This window comes from Ammodytes marinus (genome assembly GCF_949987685.1).
Source record: "Ammodytes marinus genome assembly, chromosome: 15".
Taxonomy (NCBI): domain Eukaryota; kingdom Metazoa; phylum Chordata; class Actinopteri; order Uranoscopiformes; family Ammodytidae; genus Ammodytes; species Ammodytes marinus.
The window spans coordinates 29158920-29182355 of NC_137219.1; the positions used below are offsets into that span (position 1 = coordinate 29158920).

The following is a 23436-nucleotide window of genomic DNA, read 5'->3' on the forward strand; positions in this document are numbered from 1 at the left end:
GGGTGTGAAAAGAGCATTACAATGAGAAAAAATAATGGGACAAAAAAGAAATCAAGGGACATTTAGGCTAGAATAGATAAAAATGTGCGATTAATCGCGAGTTAACTATGACATTAATGCGATTAATCGCGATTAAATATTTTAATCGTTTGACAGCACTAATATATATATACATATATATAGGGGAAGGTGGGGTGATTTGTGCAACTTTTTACTCAAAGTGATTTTAAAGTGAGGCCTTGACAGTTATGTCTCCAACTCAAATATGTACATATATTTCAGGATGTTGTGCATCCCTGGCAATAAAAACTTTGGATCTGGAATAAACTGTTTAAGAAATATAGCTTTCGGAAAAAAAGTTGTCTTGTCGCACAAATCACCCCACGTAGTGGGGTGATTTGTGCGTCATTGTGTCACAATGACAAAGTCACCATCATCATCTTTCTGGCCATCTGAACTCTCATCAGTGGTGTCGTTAAGTGGAGTTGAGATGTCACTCTCTTCTGAGCTACTGTAGACAATCACATTCTTTTGGTGACCAGCGTATACAGCCATGCCACTGGCACAACTCTCAGAAATGTACTTTGCACTAGTTGCTCCGTGCTTGTGGAACCAACTGCCACCTGACAAATGTGATTCCCCCTACATTTCTGCTTTTAAATCAAGGCTCAAAACCCATATGTACACCCTGGTGTTTCCTCCCCATTAACTATCTTACCTCTGCACTACTATCTGTGTTTATGTGGATGTATGGGCTTTACGTCTTTTATTTTGGTTATTGTTATTGTACCTTCATTGTTTACCTACTGAATGCACTATGTACAGCACTTTGGACAGTGCAAACTGTCATAAATGTGCTTTTATAAATACATTTTACTTACTTACTTACTTATAACTCACCCAGGCCCTTGCGCACAAATCACCCCATCCCCAGAATTTTGGATAATAGGCATGATGCAGCAATTTAGGGTTGACGTGCTAACTATATAGACTCAAAGTGTAGCATACCAAAGCACTAAAACATGTGTCAAATGTTTTCAAACGTGTCTATAATTGTTCAGACACAATAATCAAAAAACCTTGATCATGGAAATTTTACTTTGAAAGGCAAAACACAGTTTTTTGAGCTTAAATGTGCTTATATCTTATTCCTTGTGTCTCCCTTATTTACAGGATGAGTCAAATGGATGGCTCTTCTTAAATATGTGGTCACATTTCCAATTTCTTCCACAGTTTTCTAGAAACAAGGGGTTTTGCAACTTCCAAAATGCACAAATCACCCCACCTTCCCCTATATATATATATATATATACTGTACATATATTCTAGGTTTATTTTATCTAAACTTTGGTTCTTATTGCACTGCACGTTGTTACTCTTTTTACTCTTATCTTCTATTCTATTTTTATTTTTTTTATTGTTGCATTATTGAGGAGAGCTTGGAACACAAACATTTCATTGCCAGCTATAACTGCTTGCCTGTTATGTTGTGCATTTGACGAATAAACTAACTTGAACTTGAGTTGCTGCCATGTGATTGGCAGATCAGTTATGTGTTAACAAGAAATTGAACCGATGTACCTAATAAAGTGGCCTGTGTGTGTATATATATATATATATACATATATATATATATATATATATACATATATATATATATATACATATATATATATATATATATATATATATATATATATATATATATATATATATATATATATATATACATATATATATATATATATATATATATGTATATATATATATATATGTATATATATATGTATATATATATATATATATATATGTATATATATATATATATGTATATATATATATATATATGTATATGTATATATATATATATATATATATATATATATGTATATATGTGTTGATGAGCTTAAGGCCGCTATCGAAGCATCCTGGGCCTCCATAACACCTCAGCAGTGCCACAGGCTGATTGCCTCCATGCCACGCCGCATTGAAGCAGTCATTTCTGCGAAAGGATTCCCGACCAAGTATTGAGTGCAAAACTGAACATAATTATTTGAAGGTTGACTTTTTTGTATTAAAAACACTTTTCTTTTATTGGTCGGATGAAATATGCTAATTTTTTGAGATAGGGATTTTTGGTTTTTCTTTACTTTTTTGCCAAAATCATCAATATTAAAACAATAAAAGGCTTGAACTACTTCAGTTGTGTGTAATGAATCTAAAATATATGAAAGTCTAATGTTTATCAGTACATTACAGAAAATATTGAACTTTATCACAATATGCTAATTATATGAGAAGGACCTGTATATATGTATATATATATATATATGTACAGTATCTCACAAAAGTGAGTACACCCCTAACATTTCTTCAAATATTTCATTATATCTTTCCATGCGACAACACTGAATAAATGACACTTTGATACAATGTCAAGTAGTCAGTGTACAGCTTGTATAACAGTGTAAATTTACTGTCCCCTCAAAATAACTCGACACACAGCCATTAATGTCTAAACTGCTGGCAACAAAAGTGAGTACACACCTAAGAAAAAATGTCCAAATTGGGCCCAAAGTGTCAATATTTTGTTTTGCCATCATTATTTTCTAGCACTGCCTTAACCCTCTTGGGCATGTAGTTCACTAGAGCTTCACAGGTTGCAACTGGAACCCTCTTCTACCCATTCATGACGACATCAAGGAGCTGGTGGATATTAGAGTCCTTGCGCTCCTCCATCTCCCGTTTTAGGATGCCCCAAAGATGCTCAATAGGGTTTAAGACTGGAGACATGCTTGGCCAGTCCATAACCTTTACCCTCAGCTTCTTTAGCAAGCCAGTGGTCGTTCGGAGGGGTGTTTGGGGTCGTTATCATGTTGCAGTACTGCCCTGCAGCCCAGTTTATGAAGGGAGGGGATCATGCTCTGCTTCAGTATGTCACAGTACATGTTAGAATTCAATGAACTGTAGATCCCCAGTGCTGGCAGCACTCATGCAGCCCCAGACCATGACACTCCAACCACCATGCTTGACTCTAGGCAAGACACACTTGTCTTTGTACTCCTCACCTGGTTGCCGCTCCACACTCTTAACACCATCTGAACCAAATAAATGTATTTTGGTCTCATCAGACCACAGGACATGGTTGCAGTAATCCATGTCCGTAGTCTGTTTGTCTTCAGCAAACTTTTTGTGGGGTTTCTTGTGCATCATCTTTAGAATAGGCTTCCTTCTGGGATGACAGCCATGCAGACCAGTATGATGCAGAGTGCGGCGTATGGTCTGAGCACTGACAGGTTGACCCCCCACCTCTTCAAGCCCTTCAGCAATGCTGGCAGCACTCATACGTCTATTTTCCAAAGCCAACCTCTGTGTACGACGCTGACCATGTGCACTCAACCTTCGTAAACTGGGCCGCAGGGTGGTATTGCAACATGATAACGACCCCAAACACACCTCCAAGACGACCAGTGGCTTGCTAAAAAAGCTGAGGGTAAAGGTTATAGCCTGGCCAAGCATGTCTCCAGACCTAAACCCTATTGAGCATCTTTGGGGCATCCTCAAACGGAAGGTGGAGGAGCGCAAGGTCTTTAATATCCACCAGCTCTGTGATGCTGTCATAAATGGGTGGAAGAGGGTTCCAGTTGCAACCTGTGAAGCTCTAGTGAACTACATGCCCAAGAGGGTTAAGGCAGTGTTGGAAAATAATGGTGGCCACACAAAATATTTACACTTTGGGCCCAATTTGTAAAAATTTTCTAAGGGGTGTACTCACTTTTGTTGCCAGCAGTTTAGACATTAATGGCTGTGTGTCGAGTTATTTTGAGGGGACAGTACATTTACACTGTTATACAAGCTGTGCACTGACTACTTTACATTGTATTAAAGTGTCATTTATTCAGTGTTGTCCCATGGAAAGATATAAAGAAAAATGTGAAGAAATGTGAGGGGTGTACTCACTTTTGTGAGATACTGTATGTATGTATATACATATATATGTATGTATATATGTATATTCTGTATATATACAGCCCCGGAAAAAATTAAGAGATCAGTCTGGATTTTTATTTAGTCTTTATCTCTAACTTACTTATTGAAAATGCTCTAAATGATAATATTTGTATTGTGAATTTGGTAGAAATGCCATTTCAATGTTGAATGTGTGTTTTATTTTGTAATGGTGAGCACAGGTGAAGGTGTTTGAGGCCGTGTTAACGTGTTACAGTGTGGAATGCATGGTGTTGTTTGGAGTCAATAAATGGATTATCGCAAACGAAAGAACGTGGTGGTAATTATTGAGTGGATGCTTCTAACTATAGCTGAACCAGTCAAGATATCCACCGGAGACTCTGCAAAAACACAGTAAGAGGCGCCCGCACACAAACACTCATCTTCAGCACAGTTAAAAAGTGGCACCATTTTCATAATTTTGGCTCTGTACACCACCATAATGGATTTGAAATGAAACAATCAATATGTGCTTAAAAGGAAGACTTTCAGTTTTAAATTGAGGGTATCTACATCCAAATCAGGTGAGCGCTGTAGGAATTACAACAATTCTATTTGTGGTCCCCCCCTTTTAAATGGACCAAAAGTAATTGGACAAAGCAAAATAAAAATAAATCAATTTGTCATTTTGAATATGTCTTTGCTAATCCTTTGCAGTCAATGACGGTCTGCAGTCTAGAACCCATAGATATCAGCAGACACTGGGTTTGATCCCTGGTGATGCTCTGCCAGACCTCTACTGTAACTGACTTCAGTTCCTGCTTGTTATTTGGGCAGCTTTGTCTTCAGCAAGTAAAAATAATTCACACGTGCATTACCAACCTGCACAGTCTCCACTGAGTAGAGCTACAGTTGGCTGGACTACAGTGTGATCCAGGCCCTGGATAGCACTGAACAGCACTTTGATGAGTGAGGCTTTCAATGTGTCTGGCAGCAGAGAGAGCAGGAAGACAGGCAGGTACAAGACATAACGCATGTGACACAGCACAGGGGTCATCACCTTCCCCTGAGGAGTCTCAGCCATGCGCTCAATGGTGGGAAACAGCATGATGGCCTTGACAATCTATTCAAAAACAAAGAAGAAAATGGACACCTTTCAGAATGAATTGATGAATACGACATGACATGAATAGACAAATCATGGCAGGTTCACTCTACAATGTTAAATAAAGCCTTGTGATTTGATCTGCCTTCTTTTAGCATGCCAGCAGGGCATAAGGGGGCAGAGAGATACCTGTCTATGACAGCTGAGACCCCTCTGTGTGCTTTGGATGGTTCAATGTTCCATTGTGTCACCATGTTTAGAATGTCATGACTCACCTTGAGATCAGGATCTCTCTTCATCATTTCCAGAATGATGAAGCAGCCGATGGAGTGTCCAACCAGGACCAGACTGCTTTCTCTGGGAACAGATTTCTTAAGGAAGGCCAACTTGTGTTCTATTTGCCCATTCAGACCAAATACATCACCATCTGCTGCCAAGGAAGCATCTGTATAAAACAAGTGAAGTGAAGTAAAAAAAATTAAAATAAATTGTATTGTCAATGTCTGGACCTTATCACTGAATTCATTGAAATTCCCTTTCTATGTGTGTGTGTGTGTGTGTGTGTGTGTGTGTGTGTGTGTGTGTGTGTGTGTGTGTGTGTGAGTGCAGTGTGTTAATTACAGAGACTCTTTCCTTCCCTTTCCATCTCTTTTTTCAAAGATCCACTGACTCTGTTCTTTCTTTGGTGTCCATGTTCAATGAATTCATTCAAAAACATAAAAATATGTTAGTTGTGATGGACATTCTTGTTTCAATGAGCATAATTATTCATGCTTCAGCAGAAAGCTAGCAGAAGTGTAGAATCACTGTACCTTCTACCATGTCCATGGAGTGTGGTGGTACACAGTGTCCAGCATGGCTCACAGCCCACACTGGGTGGAGGTATCCAAACATACTGTGAAGTGTTTGCATGAAGCTTCTATAGAAGTCCACTACACCTGGGTTACCTGTATGAAAAGCAGCAGATTTCACCACATAACAAAAGGAAGGGAACATGGTATTTCACTTTCAATGTCTTTCAAAAGGAACAAGGTTTTAGAACATTAAAGGTACACTGTGCAGTTTGGAATGGGGGTTTGTTTACATTAGCAGAGCCTGCAGTTAGTTAAAAATGTACATGTAATTATTAGTATTGAATAATTCTATAATCATAAATCAAAATACCACCAACAAAACTGTGGGCCCTGCTGCTGTAAACACAAATCCTTAGGCACGGTCCACACATCCTGCGTCTGCTGCACGTCTGCCTTTTGGTGCAGCGACGCACCACTTCACCTCAGGAGACGCGTGTCTCTCTACTTAAACTGATAGAGAACCAACTCTCCCTCACTGCTAACATTGCTGCAACAACCCGATCGTGCAGATTCACACTGTACAATATCAGAAGGATCCGTCCCCTTCTAACCCAGAAGGCGGTGCAGGTTCTAGTCCAGGCACTTGTCATCTCACGCCTAGACTACTACAACTCCCTTCTGGCTGGTCTGCATGTGCTATCCGTCCACTGCAGCTCATTCAGAATGCAACAGCTCGACTAGTCTTCAACTTACCAAATTTCTCTCACACTACACCACTCCTCTGCTCCCTTCGCTAGCTACCAGTAGCTGCCCGCATTTGCTTCAAGGTACTGGTACTATGGTACTGTGCAGTGAACGGATCAGGCCCAGCTTACATCCAGGACATGGTCAAACCTTACACCCAGCTCCCCCACTGCGCTCTGCATCTGCCAATCTGCTGGCTGCTCCCTCACTCCGAGGGTCACTCGACTACCGTATTTTCCGCACTATAAGCCGCACTGGACTATAAGCCGCAGGTGTTATAATGTTTAATTACCATATGTAAGAGTGGGGAAGAGAGGGGATTGTCGGGAAAGAGATGAGGAAGCTCCCATTTATTAACATTTCAACAAACAAGTTGCATATTTGCATAACGTACGTAAGTGTTACCATTTAGTGCAATAGTAGCTACTAGGGATGGGCACGAGTGTTTTCGCTACTCGAGTGATGGCTTGCATTCCTCGAGGATCAATGGATTCCTCGTTAAACTTTTTTCTATTTTTAGAACGCAACGCATCTGTCTACAGAACAACGGTTGACCGCAATAAAGCGCTCAATGCTTATGTCAAACAGTCACAGTTGCCATATGATATTAAGGATTTTTTTCCACAAGTTTCAAACACATTTTCCTCACTGAAAGTAATTAAATAGACGGGCCACAATTTAAACCGATCGAGTAGGTCTGCGATGGGGAGAAAAAAAGAGAAAAAAAAGCATGGGCTGTAGTTGTAACAAAAAAAAATTGCCTAAGTCACCATTTAAAATAAGAAGGGCAGCAGATAATATAAAATGATTGTCCTACAATTTAAATAGGCCTACATATGAATAACTCACCAAAGCAGATAGTTGTAGGCTTATATCCAACCGCATAATGCTCACTCCGTGTCCGTGAATAATTACCGCGACTAATTCCTCATTAACGGAACGTTACACCGGTCGGTTTTTGAATCTTATCCCCATATTCCCTATTGAAGGCTTCTTAACTGTTGTTGGCTCGGAGCGAATGTGTCTGAAGTAAGCCTTGCTTCTTCTTTTCTTTCCAAGCGGAGAGCACCTTGCATGCTCAACTGGAGTCTACTCATTACTAACTGAGAGTAACAGGTGTCATCTCCCCTTTTTATAAACATAACTTTATCATCTGCTTTGAAATAATTGGACAGTTATATTCCTGAAAATGTTCTGGAGAAGAAAGGAGAGACCGTGTTCAGCTCCGCGGTGCTGTGGAGAACACAGGCTGCGCTGCGGTGGCACGGAGGTGGCAGTTATTTGCAGTTGATGTTTGACACAACGCTCAGTTTATTGCACTTGCATCAAAATATTTAATTTTGTTAAACTTTATTTTATCCGTTTTGTGCCATTTTGTACACGTATAACATTTTAAAATAGGTAACATGTTCAATCGGCGGCGGACAGTCTTTCAGTTTGAGCAATTTGATTTGTGGAGGGCTAGCGAATCAGTGAAGCCCGGAAGTGAGGCGGGTAGCACAAACAGCTAACAACAGTTAGCCATCGTTTTAATGTGTTTGTTTGTTTCGTTCAGCGAGTACTCACATGCATCAACCCTTGTTGACTGCTCGACACCATAGAGACAGTGCATGAAATAGGCCACGCCCATGGCCACGCCCATCGTGGGGGAAAACATTGAACAGCGTTCCATTCACTTTGTATTGAAGGAGACCTGTCTTCTGCAAACACACGTAATTAAAACTTAATCAAACATCCATTTAACAAAAAAAACTTTACTTTCTTGAAAGCCACGACTCTTGTCTGTCTATACGAGCTGTTTTTGTGAAAAATAATTGAGTAATTTTCAATATTGAGGTGTTTTTGTCCGGTCGGACCCATCGTGGGGGAAACCGTTGAACACCGTTACATTCACTTTGTATTGAAGGAGACCCGTCTTCTGCAAACAAACTTAATTAAAACTTATTCAAACATCCATTTTACAAAAAACGTTACTTTCTTTAAAGCCACGACTCTTGTCTGTCCATACGAGCTGTTTTGTGAAAAATAATTGAGTAATTTTCAATATTGAGGTGTTTTTTCCCGTCCGTGAGGGTTAGCCTACAGCAGAAGGCTAACATTAGCCTAGCATACAGCATACATTAGTTAAGAGTTTTGTCTCGATATTGAAAATTACTCAATACTTTTTCACAAAAACAGCTCGTATAGACAGACAAGAGTCGTGGCTTTAAAGAAAGTAACGTGTATTTGTGAAAGGCATGTCGTATTACGTTTTTATTAAGTTTGTTTGCCGAATACGGGTGTCATTCAATATAAAGTGGATGGAGCGCTGTGTATTGTTTTCCCCCACGATGGGCGTGGCCTCAGATTATGACGCGTTATGCACTGTCTCTATGCTCGACACTCTTTGATAAAAATGGTGCTATTTAGTGACGGCAGTGTGACACTGAAGCTTCGATACGTGCTTCAAACCCTGATCTACAATTCCCAAGAAGCACTGCTTCGAAGCTTGCTTCAGTACGAAAAAAATCACGTGACATATGACGTCCGAAGCAGCAACTGCTTCGTTGCTTGAATCACTTGACTGGTCCGCGGCTCGGTGGAGAAGCTTTGAGCAAAAAAAAAAAAGAAACCGGCTCAATCCATAAACCGTTGAAAAACTAAGGCAGCCTACCTCAATACAAAGCTGTGAGTGTTCCCCATCCCACATAATTACCCTTGTAGAGTTAGGCTACTCAAGCACACCCAACCAACCTTGCCCAAAGCCAGCCGGTCACCGCGGCACGGCCTAATTATTTAATGGAAAAAACTATCACACAATCGGCGCTACAACCGTTTTCGGGAGTTGTGTTCAGTATGTAATAAAACTGTTCGAAATGTCATTAAGATTAGGCTAGGGGCTAACACACCGACTGTGATGTGGAGGTCCGGGGTTCGAATCCCGGTCGGAGGCAGAGGTCATTATTTTGTAGGTTTTTATAAAATGCTGTTTCAATTATATCCTAGCCTAAATCAGTTAGCCTATTTGGACATGGGCTAGGCCAATCCTTTTAAGAACAATTTAGACATCTGTATTTTGATCAATCTTCATTCGTGAATAGATCATGATATTGAGTAGGCCTATTTGGGTTTGTGGGGCGTGTGTGTGTGCGTCAAATAATTTTCAAAGCAGGGATACTTTGAATCCACTGCAGCCTCGCACTTCGCCAGCAGAGGTCACTGTCACTGAAGCTTCGAGTAATGAACCTATTTTCGAAACATTGGCTCAACTGGCTCAATGCTTCATAAAAGCTTCATTTGCCCATCACTAGTGCTCTTTATGGTCCATAAATATAAATACGTATTTCTATCTATGTTTATGGTCTAGAGAGCCGTCCCATCATTTCCGGCTTCCGTATTTTTTCGTGCCACAATACAGATTAGCGCCGCCTGCTGTTATGGAGACATTACGTCCCGCGCAAGCGCAGAGCGTACGGAAAGGCAACAGTCGGTTTGGTGTGTTCTTTGCACTTTTTCGGCCGCGACGGGAAGACTGGAGCTCCCTGAATCGGCAGTCACCATTTTCGGGTAGTCGGACTGGTGTGTCCTGGCCTTTAAACACATCTCTTCAGACTGCACTTAAACTAATTTTTTTTTTTTTTTTTTATATAAAATTTGCATTCGTTACATTTCTATGTAGCACTTAAATGTGTCACTTTGTAGTTTGGTTTATTTTAAGCTATAGTACTTACGAAATTATTGTTGTTCTGAGTTTGTACCTTCATGGTTGAATGCACTTAAAGGAAGTCGATTTGGATAAAAGCGTCAGCTAAATAAAATGTAATGTAAAAAAACGACTCTGTTGACAGTCATATTGACTTCATACCAGCAGCTTTCATTGTAGTTTCACCATTTCCTGGTGTGTGTCTTTCAAAAAAACTTCCCACAAACAAAAATGTGGAGAAAAAAGAAAAGAAAAAAAGGCAATGAGGCACACATACTGTCAAACCACACTAACCATATGTATCATAAAATTAAATTGAACAACTTCATATTAATGTGAATTATCTCTGAAAACACTATGTAGAGAAGACAGGGAAGCAGCAGCAGCAGCAGCTGAGACGTTGCATGTGTGGTCGACAACAGAGAGAGAGGCAGCAGTAACAGACGCGCTCCAGAGGTAGACGCTGGATGTGTGGCCCGGATTTAACTTTTAAAGCCACTACGAGTAACATGGCACGTTGGCGTCCCCTTTGGACAAAAGCGGTAGTATTTTTACGATGCCAGCTGTCGTGAAGCTGTTTTCTAGGTGCCAGGCGTGCGAGATTCAAATGATCAGGAAGCAATATAGTGCATGTCCGTGTGTTGAAAGTGTGAGGGCACCGGACTCTTTTCGGCTCCGTGAGAGTGGTTAGTGACACAGCATCAACTAATGCCAGTCAGTGCTACACACACCTGATTGCAATGAGTTGATGCAGTGTCACCTCTCACGGAGCTGATAAAACTGCTTTTGATATATGTTTAGTATTTGTGCAGTCACAGATGCAAATAAATACTCCCTCTCATGACCTTAGAGGACAAAAACGTCCTCTCCCTATAAACTGCCATAAAAACATTATACATTAATATTTTTTTCTACTTTTTTTTTTTTAAAACCTTTTATCCCACTTGACCTCTTCACATACATATCAAATATTCATTCATTTGTAATTGCTTTTAACCCTTTACATGCAAGTTTATGTGACGACGTGAGCCATTTTTATTTAAAAAAAACACAATAATTGAAAGATTTCTCATATAATAGATGCAAAGTGGATTTTTTTGAGTGGGATAATTAGACTCTAGGATATGTTAATGATTTGCAATAAAACTGCTTTTGATATATGTTTAGTATTTGTGCAGTCACAGATGCAAATAAATACTCCCTCTCATGACCTTAGAGGACAAAAATGTCCTCTCCCTATAAACTGCCATAAAAACATTATACATTAATATTTTTTTCTACTTTTTTTTTTTAAAACCTTTTATCCCACTTGACCTCTTCACATACATATCAAATATTCATTCATTTGTAATTGCTTTTAACCCTTTACATGCATGCTTATGTGATGACGTGAGCCATTTTTATTAAAAAAAAACACAATAATTGAAAAATTTCTCATATAATAGATGCAAAGTGGATTTTTTTGAGTGGGATAATTAGACTCTAGGATATGTTAATGATTTGCAATAAAACTGCTTTTGATACATGTTTAGTATTTGTGCAGTCACAGATGCAAATAAATACTCCCTCTCATGACCTCCCTATAAACTGCCCTAAACACATTATACAGTAATATTTTTTTCTACTTTTTTTTTAAAACCTTTTATCCCACTTGACCTCTTTACATACATATCAAATATTAATTCATTGTTAGTTGCTTTTGACCTTTTAATTCCAGTTTCTTTGATGATGTCAACAAAGTAACAAAGTAAACCTGCAGCCACCTGAAAACCCACAAATTGCACATTACAGCTGCACACATATGCATACGCACAAAGACACACACACATACACACACAGTAATTTCACAACACACCCACAGACACAACCCTAAGGTATCCATATGGATCCACACTTTCCATTAATTTCTCATATTTCTTATGTTTAGGCCTGCAACTCTAAAAAATTACAAAAAAGTACAAAAATGGTTTTAGGGAGCATATTTGATCCTCAAAAAAAACTGGAGAAAATACATGATTGAGCTAGATAGGGCTAAAAAAGCAATTTTGGTGTCTTAAGTGTTGGATTATTGCCTAATATCATCACATTTACATGTGTTTGTCATCATGGCTATGGTTTGAAAAAATAAAGTTTAAATTGGGCCATTTTTTCCATACACGTTTGAGTTTGTAAAGTTTGGCTGTGTGTACACAAACACTATATTTTCTCAATACACACATATGCACCACACACTAGCATCCCTACCATCACACTCACACCATTTAGGTTGAATTTTTTTTTCTATTGCACTGTGGGGGGCAGGACCGAAAACCTGGAAAATTGCTTGTAATTCAACCCTATGCCAAATATAGGGAAATGGCTCAAAATTTTGATGGTGTTGAAAATGATCAATTTTGATGCTTTGTGTCTAGGATGAAAGCATAAAATCATTGAAAAAAATATTTTATGCTGTAATGACAGCAGGATCAAATTGGTGAAAAAAGGCCATTTTGAATGGGAGTCAATAGGGGACAAAAACGTCCTTAGGGAGCTGAGAGGAACAAAAAAGTGTACAGCCTTTATAATAGATAGTACAAAGTTGCTGAGTAGAAATAAACAAAATATTTGAAAAAAAAAAAATCCCTGGCCAAAAATATTTCAGCTAACATAAGCACAGCCAAAGTTATACACAAAAAAGAGCGTAAAAAAAGTGCGAAAGGACAAAAACGTCCCCAAGAGCACCAAAGGGTTAAGGAGGTAGCTTTCTTCAAACAGTGTTCCAGGGATTCCTGTGAAGAACTTTTGTTTATTCAGTTATGAGAATATACCTTAGAAAATGTTCACTTCTCTGACACGCCCAAAGTTTCAAAATCATGCACCATGCTAGCACAGTTCATTTATTGTAGTAAAGGTTTTAACTCAAGATTTTGCCACAGGGCTTCTTGTACAAAACAGGGACACATAATCAGCTGATACAGGGCGCAGGACCTTTGTTTGTTCACATTGTATGCAACGCAAATGTATATACAGATGTGTGGATGTATGTCTTAGTCCAACTCACCTGGAATGATGAGAAAAAGTACCTTGTTTTCACATTGTAACTGACATGTGCCAAATTTCAGGACCTCTGTGATGGCTCCACCACAGTAGATGAAGTCTGTCTTTGGTTCATCCCTCCTGTCTGTCCCCATGTGGTCCATCTCATTAGCTTAGAAGAAAAAGAGAGGGGAATTAATTGCAATTTTTATAATTTTACTGAAAAAGGTGCACTATGTAACTTTGGATTTGTCAGAGAAATTAATATTTCTTCTAAGGTATATTCTCATAACTGAATAAACAAACTTTTACCACAGTAAATTTGGATCCCTGGCCCCCTGTTTGAAGTTTGAAAGCTTCCTGAAAAGTTACTGTTACACTGTTGTTGTATACAGCAGCAGGGGCCCACAGTTTGGTTAACAAACATATTCTATTCAGACGTTTGTTTCCAGGTGTCTAAAAATATAGAATTATTCAACACTAAGAATTACTGTACATGTACATGTGATTTGTATACTTACTGCAGGCTCTGCAAATGAAAAATTAAAAACTCCTCTGAAACTAGGCTACCTAAACTAAACATAGCGCTCCTTTAAGTCTCTATTATGTCAGGCTATTTCAGTTGGCTCTGACAGCTGATACAGTTTATCAGCAGGGTCCAAAGGTGATGGAGATCATCCGCGTCACAGGTTAAAATGCTCCGTGCATGTGGTGCACCTGGGTCATATTTAATAACGTCTCATAAGTTTTCATTAATAGCATAACCTAACCTACAAAGGTTTGAACTGTGAAAGAAAGCTGAAAAGACGATCAAATAACGTTGACCTAAAATACACGTTTGCGTTTCATTTTTAACAATGTAGGCCTAGGACTATCGATAATTAGGATAGGCCTACTTGATACCGAATAAAATAATGGTTGGACAATGTAGCCTATCCGTTTAAATAGCCTATGTTAAAATGATAAGGTAGCCTAGTGAATGGCATTAGCTTGATTCCTAATAGCTGGATTCCCGACGCTAACTAACGTGTACAATGTGTAACAAAATAAAGTTTACCTGCTTATAACGGGAAAAGACCATGGACCTATAAAGAAAGACTGACATGACATCCTCCCATGGTCATTGACCTATTATCAGAGTATCGATCGTGCCCGTAGATCTTCTTCTTCTATATTGTTTTTTGGCGGTTGGCAAACAACTTATACATGCATTACCGCCATCTACTGGTATGGAGTGTGGAATAAATAACCTCCCTACAGAAATAAATAAATACATAAAAATAAAATAATTAAAATAATTTATAACCTATATTTTCACAAACAAATTAGTTAGCCTACCCTACTCTTTTGTAGAATGTCTGTTAAATCAAATCTTACTTTTTCTTTTCTGAATTTTCCCCTCTTCTGTCTTCCTCATATCTTTCACACTGCATTATAACATGTTCTACGGTCTCTTCTTGCCCACAATCAGATCTGCCTGTTTCATGTTTTCCTATTAAAAACAGTGTACTGTTCAGACCTGTGTGCCCAAACCTCAGTCTTGATAGAACCGACTCCTCTCTTCTGCTCTCACCTCCACATCTCATTTCTCCCACTTTCCTTTGCACTCTGTAGGGCCATCTTTCATTCCACTCTTCCTCCCACTGCTTTTGCCATCTCCTATTCAGTATTTGCTTAATAATGCCTTTAATTTCAGTATTACACTTATATCAATTATGTTTGTTTTTTTGTAACATATTTTGCAAACTTATCTGCTATTTCATTTCCTCTTATCCCAATGTGTGCTGGAACCCATAAAAATATAACTATAAGCCCCATCATTTTAATACGGTATAATGTTTGTTGCACCTCAAAAACAATATCTGTTCTGCTTTCGGAACGGTTGTACTGAAGGCTCTTTAATGCTGAACTGGAATCTGAGCAAATAAGTGACCTTAAAGGCCCTGATGTCCTCCACCCACTGCACTGCCAACAGTATTGCCAGCAGTTCACCTGTATAAACTGATACTTCATTTTTAACCCTCTTCCCTACCTTCACTCAAAATTCCGGTACAGTAAAAGCTACCCCTTCTTTATCAACTGAGTCCTTAGACGCATCTATTTACATTTTGTTTATTTTTGTTTTTGTATTCCAATAATGATAAATCCACTGTAGCATCTGGCTAAATCCAATGTGGAATTACAGGCATCGGTACTGTGGGAACTACGTTTAATTGATCTATTCTGAATTGTACTGCTCTCTGGTTCGCTGTCCATCCAAAACTTTTTGTTTCCCTTCTCACCTTTTCCCAACACGGTTTTAAAGTGCTTTGTGCTGTAGGATCCCGACTATGGCCCCGTAGGTTAATCCAGTAGTTCAAGGACAGCTGTACTCTTCATCTCCCCCATTTCTACCTGAAGTGCTGCTGTTGGAGTTGTTTTTATTGCACCTGTACATACCCTCAAAGCCTGATACTGTATGTTATCTATTTTTTTAAGAGATGTATTTGCTGCTGACCCATACACTACACACCCATAGTATAACACAGATCTGACTAACCCAGTGTATATAGCCTTAAACGCTGTTCTATCTGCCCCCCAATCATACCCAACTAAACACCTCAACACTATTGATATCCTACAGTTTTCAAATTATTATTTGTATTCCGCCACTTTAAAGAACTTCAACAACTTCAACATACTTCAACCTTCATTCAAACATTTAAATATTCAGCTCTTCAAGGACATGTTGGGACCATTTAAAAATTTAAAAAGAAAAATCATAATTTCATATTTTTTCAACGTTTTATGAAAAATATTCAAATCCCTTCTACTCATTCATATTTATTCCCAGAAACGTCCTTGTACCTTCTAAATGTTTAGCTATTTCAGTACATTAATTTGTATGATTCAGAATTTTTTGGAACCTCCGCAAAATTCTGAGATAATTAAACTTTTATGAATTTTAATATTTCATGCAAAATTATGATCGTTCCTACTCATTCATACTTAATCGTAGAAACTCCATTCAACGTTTTTCCTGTTCGTCTTGCACAGGAGCACACTTTCATAATTCACTATTTTTTCATAAAATGTATAACTTCAGAGATTTTAAAGGTTTATTAAACAAAAAATCTCTCAATGTTAATTAATAGGGACATACCTTTTGTTTACATACCAGTTTACAGAGCCTAGGCTGTGTAAGTTTTTTTTACCCCACACACAGTACAGACAGGAAGCAGAGCGTGAGGAGATATTCACTGATTTTGTTACATGTTTTTGGAATAGCAGGAGTTTTTCTTCAAACACTTTTCCTTCAAATTGTGGGGAAAGGTTCTTTTTTTGTTTTGATGTATTCCAAAAAGAACAAAACACACAGTAGAGCAGAATCTGTGTTAATGTTAAGAACTCACAAGAATACCTTACTATGGTGTTTGTGTTGGTGTTATGAATTATTTAGCATGATATTTTTCAGATTTAAAACTAAGTAAAAAATACCGAAAGTGATTTGACAACAGAATTCTCCAGAATCCCTGACTCCACCTTTAACTGACAGCTACTCGAAATATGGAAAAGGCTTACCTACATTACACACTGGTTTTCTGGTTTAAAACTGTTAAAGTGTATTTTATAATTTTTCCTTTCCCATGTTAGGTGAAGAAAAAGTGGCCTGACTTAAAAATTGCCACGAAAAAGATTGTTGCTGCTCTGAAATGCAGCACCATGCAGACTGGAGGAAGCCAGCCGGACCCTAGCCTGAAACTGACCAGACTGAAGAGCGTGTGGCCCAACTCATCGGATCTGATTCAATGTCGGGCTTAAGTTTAATTATTTAGCTGGCACTACTCGAAAAGGGTTCTAAAAACTAAACATTACAGTTTTTAGTTAGTTATTTTTTAAATTAAGTACACTATTCTTGTGTGCATACATTATATAAATGAGGGCCAGTGTGTGTCAGTCTTACCAGAAGGATCATGTTCCAGGTAAAGCATAGTAGAAGTACAGATGGAATTCGGTGAAGTAATTGAATCAAATCAAATCAGTTTTATTTGCATAGCACAATTTCACAAATAGACATTTGCCTCAGTGGGCTTCACATTCCGTACACAATATGACACCCTCTGCCCTTAGCTAGACTGACGAAAAACTCCAGGTAAAAAACCCTCTACCGGCAGTTTAATTCCACTCTTTGTTGTCCAATGTGTGGCGCTATCAATTTTGCCATTTAATATGTCAAACACAGATGTTGAGGAAGCACCAAACTGAGATACAATGTCAGACTGGTTGTAAAGGCCAATATTAGCACTAAAGGTAATGACAGTGGATTTGAAGGAGAAGTCACAAGTTACGTATGTTACCCATGGCTGGGATCATAATGTTGTTTTGAATGGCTGGTAGAATGAAAGAGGGCAGCTGTATTTCACTTAAAGTTTCTGGAACATGGATGACAGGTAATTCCAAAGATGGTAGAACAAGTGTATATGATGGCAAAGAGAAACCCAGTGCTGGAACATTGAAGCTTGGTGTGCTGACCTCCTTGGGAACAAAGTAGCTAAAGGCTGGCATCTCAGCACTGAAACTAGAAACCTCAATATTAAGGATCGGGATTTTGTATTGTGGGACAGTGAAGATTCTAGGAGGCAGGTTAGAAGTGTCAATTTTGTGTTTAATATACTGTAACTTTGCTTGGTTCTACGAATACTTTAAAAATGGAACTACTTTGTCTCTAAATTGCTCAAATTGATCTTGGATACTGTTAGCCCTGTCACTGATTATATTGTAGAAGGGCTCAAGGTGTAATTCAAAGCTTTTTCCATCAGGGTTCTTGTAGTAATGAAGCTTCACGTTCATATCGTATGATTGTTGAGGAGTGGTTAACAAGGTTTTGAATCCAGCATGTTCCCAAAGAGAGAGGTCTCTTACTTCAGGGATTTTCATTTCTAAATAAGGTATGGTTATTTCTGGGATAGAGAGGGGAACAGTCAAAAAGTCCATATTAGCCTCCCCGCTAGCTGTTGAGTGAAAGAGAATATCAATTTCACTGTTTTCTGCTGTAAAGTTGTGATTGTACTTGTACTGATTAAATCTTGCCAAAGCAACCCAACATGCATGCTGCTTCTCAGGGTTTAGACTGAACCCATAATCATGCTGGAGATCTACTTTACCAATGAGTGTCAGGGGGAAGGACATCTTAGAGTTTACTTTATTCTTAACAGAGAGCCATATTTCAAATGAATGGGCCAATAATTCGAATGAGTTGGCCATGGATCCAATCACAATTCCAACGAATTCTGCATCATGAGAGGCTTTCAGTGCAACTGTCAAGTCCCCAATATGAGCTTCTCCCTTTAAAACTATAACACTACTCATGACAGAGTGAACTTCAGTTTCGATTCTTGACTCAACAGTTGTATGGCTTAACATCACTGTTTCAGCAGTCAGTGTTTGCTTTGATTTCAAGGCCTTACATTCTGTTTCTCCTACAAAAGTTAACTTTGCAGTGCTAAAATCTATGTTGAATTCTGCATTGCTTTTGTGTGTACCTTCATCAGAGTAGTTTTGTATGGACCACTTTCCATTACTGGTAGTTTCACCTGTCACAGTAATTTTGCCAGATTCCAGTGTGCCTGCTATATTCTGTTTCATTAATACCTGACTTGAAGTTTCAATTGATGGGATGTCTAAACTATAGTTGTAGGTTGTGTCTATGGTCATAGATATTCCACTATTAATTGTAAGTGCCATTCTGTTGACCATGTCTGCTGTGTACATTTTGGTGGTTGCCTTGGTAGTAGTCTTAGCAGAAGCCTCAGCAACAGAGTCACTGAGTGCCAAGGATCCTTCATGATCAACAGAGAAGGCCATATATGTAGCCTTTACTGTTTCTGTGAATAGAAACTCCTTCATTCTGGGAGTTTCCATTTGAGCTGTGACTTCAAATGAGTATTGAAGGTGCTCAATGGGTGATTTAGAATCAGAAGTAATAGTGCCTGTAAACTGTGGGAAATTTAGTGTAGCTGTTGAGTTGTCAAACTTCCCCACAGTTATAAGGATGTATTGTGGGCATTTCACTCTTAATTCTCCACGGAGTTGACCAAAAACTGGGATACAGGTGTCTTTGGGAACCTTAGGGAATCTGATCTGTGGAATTGGTAGCATTGTGATCTCAAAGTCGTTAAGATTTAATTTGGGGATGCTGAAGGTTTGAAATTTTATTTCTGAAATAGTTATTTCTGGGAAGGTGAGATCTGGTAGTTCTGATAGGTAGAGAAGTTTTAGGTCACCAAAGATCTCCTCAGCGTCAGGCATTTGGATCTCAAATTCTCGGATGTTGTCTATGATTGAAACTATATTTGCTTTGATCTCAATAAAGTCTATGGTATAGGCAGAAATGGTATAATGGTTGATGATTGTGAACTCAGGGATTGAAATTTGAGATGGGATGCTTATCTCCTGCAGTTTGTTCAGGTTAATTGTAAATTCTGGAATGACGAGGTCAGTGAGAGGTATAGTAAAAGTGGGAACTTTAAACTCAGCTCTTTTCAGTCTACCTAGAACTCCATATACAGCTTGCTTCAACCGGGTAATGATCTCACTGCCTTTCGCAAATGTTGTGATCTTCTCCATAAGTTGGTTAAACTGTGTGGAAATGTAGGTCACCATGTTACTGTAGGACTCACTTGCTCTTTGAAGGTAAATGTACACTTCATCCCTTATATCCATGTCAATGATTCTTTTTCTGATATCCTCAAGGATATCTTTCATTTTTATCTTGATGTCATTGTAAAATGTAGTATCGATCACATATTTCAGTTTCTTGAGAGTATCAGCCATCTTTGTATTTTTTAACTTATCCAAGTATGTGAAGATATAACTTTGGAACTCTCTGAAAAACTCCCTAATAGCCTCAATTTTTTCCACAATCTCATATGTTCTAATATTTTCATTTAGATGGTTTGTTAGTTCAGCAATCTTCTGGTTAGTCTCATCAACAACTGCACCATAATCAAATTCCTTAATTGACTTAAGCATAGAAGAAATGTGTTTATTATATTCATCAATGCTTTTCATAAAGTCACTTGATCTGAGCTGGTTTGTAACACTGTGCAGAAATTGCATAGTTTTATCATGAACCAATTCAAAGTTTATAGATTTCAAAGCATCTACCATTAAATGTACAGTTTTATCAATTTTAAGTTCATTGATGAGAATTACTAGCTGATCCATTAGTTTCTTAAACGTATTATCAAGATTGTATTTTAAAAGTAGATCTCTAATGTAAAAGTACACTGTATTGAGTTTGTTGGGGATTTCATATTCATCAATCCAGTTTACAATGACATCATTCATAGATTCAATTACTTTTGCCGTCTCTGCAAAGGGGATTGTACAGGAAAGCTGCTCAAAATACAACGCCAAATCAAATGAGAGAAGGTAATTCTTTACATCTTCAAAAAATACATTAATATCAAAGTTCTCAATAGCCTGTTTTGTTTCAGACAATTTGGCTTTGATTTTCTCCAATATTCCATATTTATAATCAAGCTCTCTCAGCCATTCAATAGTGCTTTCTGTAAGCTTATCTAAATCAATCTGTCTGATGATGTCTTCGATTGCATCAAGGGCTTTGACTAGTGACTGCTTGATTTCATGCTTCTCATCAAAGGCTAGCATGTGATTTCCAATCTGTAAAAGTACATTTGTTATCTTCTCAGCGAAATGCCCAGCCCTGACATAGTCTTCGACTTCAAGGATGAGGCCTTCAATTTTGGTGCAAGTGTAGATCAGTATTTTTTCAAAGTTCTTTCTCAAATTGTTCATTGCAACCTCAAAGTCATCCATTTTTACAGAAAACTCATCAGTCAAATAATCAAGCTTTTTTTTTACTTGATTCACTTTGTTCTCCAAGTCCATTTCTTGCATGAAGTCTCTCACTTGCTTTGGCAGGTGATCTAACTTGGCTCGAAATTCAGTGATAAGCTGATCAATTTTTAAATTGGTTATGAACCATTGAATAGTTTCTAAGACATGTACAAGTTTGTTCTTAAGTTGCTCAAATGCAGCAGGAAAGCTCTCGATGAATGGAATCTCAATAATATGACAATCACTGTTCTTGTCATACCTAAGGAAACTAGTCATACTGAATTCTTGTATTTCTGGTAGTGATTTCTCATCTTTGCTTAACTTGCTGAAAATGTCAGTTAACATTACCCCTGAAAACTCAAATCCAATCTTGTCAGGATTATTGTAGGTACTGATGGCCTGATTGTAATTATGGTTGTTCAGTTTAGATTTTACTTTCCAGGTCAGAGATTGGTCATTTGGTGTCAGTAGCCCATCAAATGTGTTGTCTGAATTAGTAGAAGACTCCCCATTTGGAAGCAAGTGGGTGGTTGATACTCTGCTTTCATGTGAGTATGCAAGAGCTAGGGGCTCAGATTTAAGTAACAACTTGCTGTACAGCTGACTGGTGTGCTTTCCGTATATATTAATTTCCCCATTACTGTTGGCAAGAGCATCAACAGTAAGGCTGAAAGGCATTGCCATGGTGCGAATGGTGCTGTCAAAATGTAGAAGCTCAGAATTAATATGTGCTTCACAGTTTGACTTGGAGGACAATCCAGCAAATTCAAGTTCACAGTTGTGATTTAGGCTGGCGTCCATTACATTTCCAGACACGCTGTGTTTCATTGTACCAGCCATATTGTCATAGTTGAGTTCATATGTATTATTAATGTTGTGTTCTTCTCCATAAGATCCTGTCATACTTCCACTCAGGTCAACTTTAATTGGTTCAAGCTTGACATGGCCTTCATTATTCAAACTGAAATCATAAAACTTAAGTTTATCCGTAATATCAAATGACATAACAAACGGTTTCATATCAACCTGCATGTCTTGCTTGAAGTAAATATTTTCACAGATAAAGTTGTTTGTCTTGGAGTGAAGGGCTAGGGTCCACAAGGTGAGGGTCAGTGTGTTGCTACTTTCCGTATGAATCTGCTGTAATGATCCAATGGCATTGCTATTGAAGATCAGAGCTTTTCTGTTCAGCACAATATTAATGTCATTTTTTGTGGTTGCATCATATGCATTGCCCTTCAGGACCCCATTCAAAGAGGCTTCCCCAGCTGTGATTTTACTGTTGATGTTCAGCTCTCCTCTGCTATCCTCAGCCATGGCTTTGGTCCTGAAGGATAGGGTTGTTCCATTCTTATCAAGGGCACCACTAAAGATATTCTCCACAGTGACAGAGCTGCACTGAATGCTGTTAGTTCCACTTGTTGTCAGACCATTTCTGCCAACTATGAGAGAAGCTTTGTGCAATCCACAACAACCTTTGTCAAAGATGAGGGAACCTTCAGAATTGACTTCCATCCCGTCTGATTCCAGGGATCCTGTTATAAGTGAGTATGCCATATTGGTTTCATCATCTGCCTGTGACTCAATTCTGAGGCTACCCAGATCACTAGACACATCAAGCTCAAGTTTGTTTTTCAGTGATATACCCATTGCATTGGCAATTGCGTTGCACTTTAGGGTCAGTTGTTCATCTTTAAACTTGAGTTCTGTTACATGATTGAGGATGTTCTTTTGAGCATTGGTTTTGGACACAATGTTCAACTCAGAGTTTGCATAGACTCCTTGGATCACATTGTGAACTTGAATGAATGGCAAGTTGAACTGTAAGGTGGATTCTCCTCTTCCTTCTCCATCTAGTGGATGCAGATTGTAGGTATGGGTGTAGGAGGCATTGGTGTTAAATGGACCTATTTTAAGCAATCCATCCACAGTGCCATCTCCTGATATTTCATTTGAATTTAAAGTGGAAGTTGACTGAGCAGAGTAGTAGAGAGAGGCTTGAATGCCTATTGGAGCAGAGACTTCTATCTTATAGTTGGCTTTTGCATTCAATTTGTTTGTTACTCTTAATGTTTCTAAAACACTAAGGCTAGTGTCAATGAGGCTATGGCTGAAGGAACTATTCAGAAGATACTTAATATTATCATCAGTTCTTCCTGACATCATCCCGGTTCCTTGAAACAGAGAGAAAAAAATATACCATCATCAGTGTTTGTAACCGCACAGGCAAAAATGCAAAATCACTTCTGATGCGCACATGCTTTATGTCATAACATTAGTTGCCAGACCACAATAAAAGCTACAAC

General features: G+C 38.4%; 2 protein-coding genes across 5 annotated transcripts in view; both read right to left on the minus strand.

Annotated features, from left to right (window-relative positions):
* The window catches only part of ldah (lipid droplet associated hydrolase), an 82396-nt gene extending 67949 nt beyond the window's left edge, over positions 1-14447 (minus strand). For 2 of the 4 annotated variants that reach the window (XM_080042674.1, XM_080042675.1), the window contains exons 1-5: positions 14346-14447; positions 13314-13460; positions 5866-6000; positions 5329-5498; positions 4831-5071 (exon numbers count right to left, since the gene is read on the minus strand). In XM_080042674.1, the coding sequence (XP_079898800.1) occupies positions 4831-5071; positions 5329-5498; positions 5866-6000; positions 13314-13452 (685 nt within the window). In that variant the 5' untranslated portion in view covers positions 13453-13460; positions 14346-14447. Of the gene's footprint in view, positions 1-4830; positions 5072-5328; positions 5499-5865; positions 6001-8157; positions 8496-13313; positions 13461-14345 lie in introns of those variants that run through there. The other 2 variants (XM_080042676.1, XM_080042677.1) reach the window with 2 other exon arrangements.
* A 2947-nt stretch (positions 14448-17394) lies between these two features.
* Positions 17395-23436, minus strand: part of apoba (apolipoprotein Ba) — a gene marked incomplete at both ends in the record, with an annotated part of 83490 nt that continues 77448 nt past the window's right edge. The window contains 3 exon segments of the mRNA XM_080042762.1: positions 17395-17616; positions 17618-17959; positions 17963-23304. Coding sequence (XP_079898888.1) covers positions 17395-17616; positions 17618-17959; positions 17963-23304 — 5906 coding nt within the window.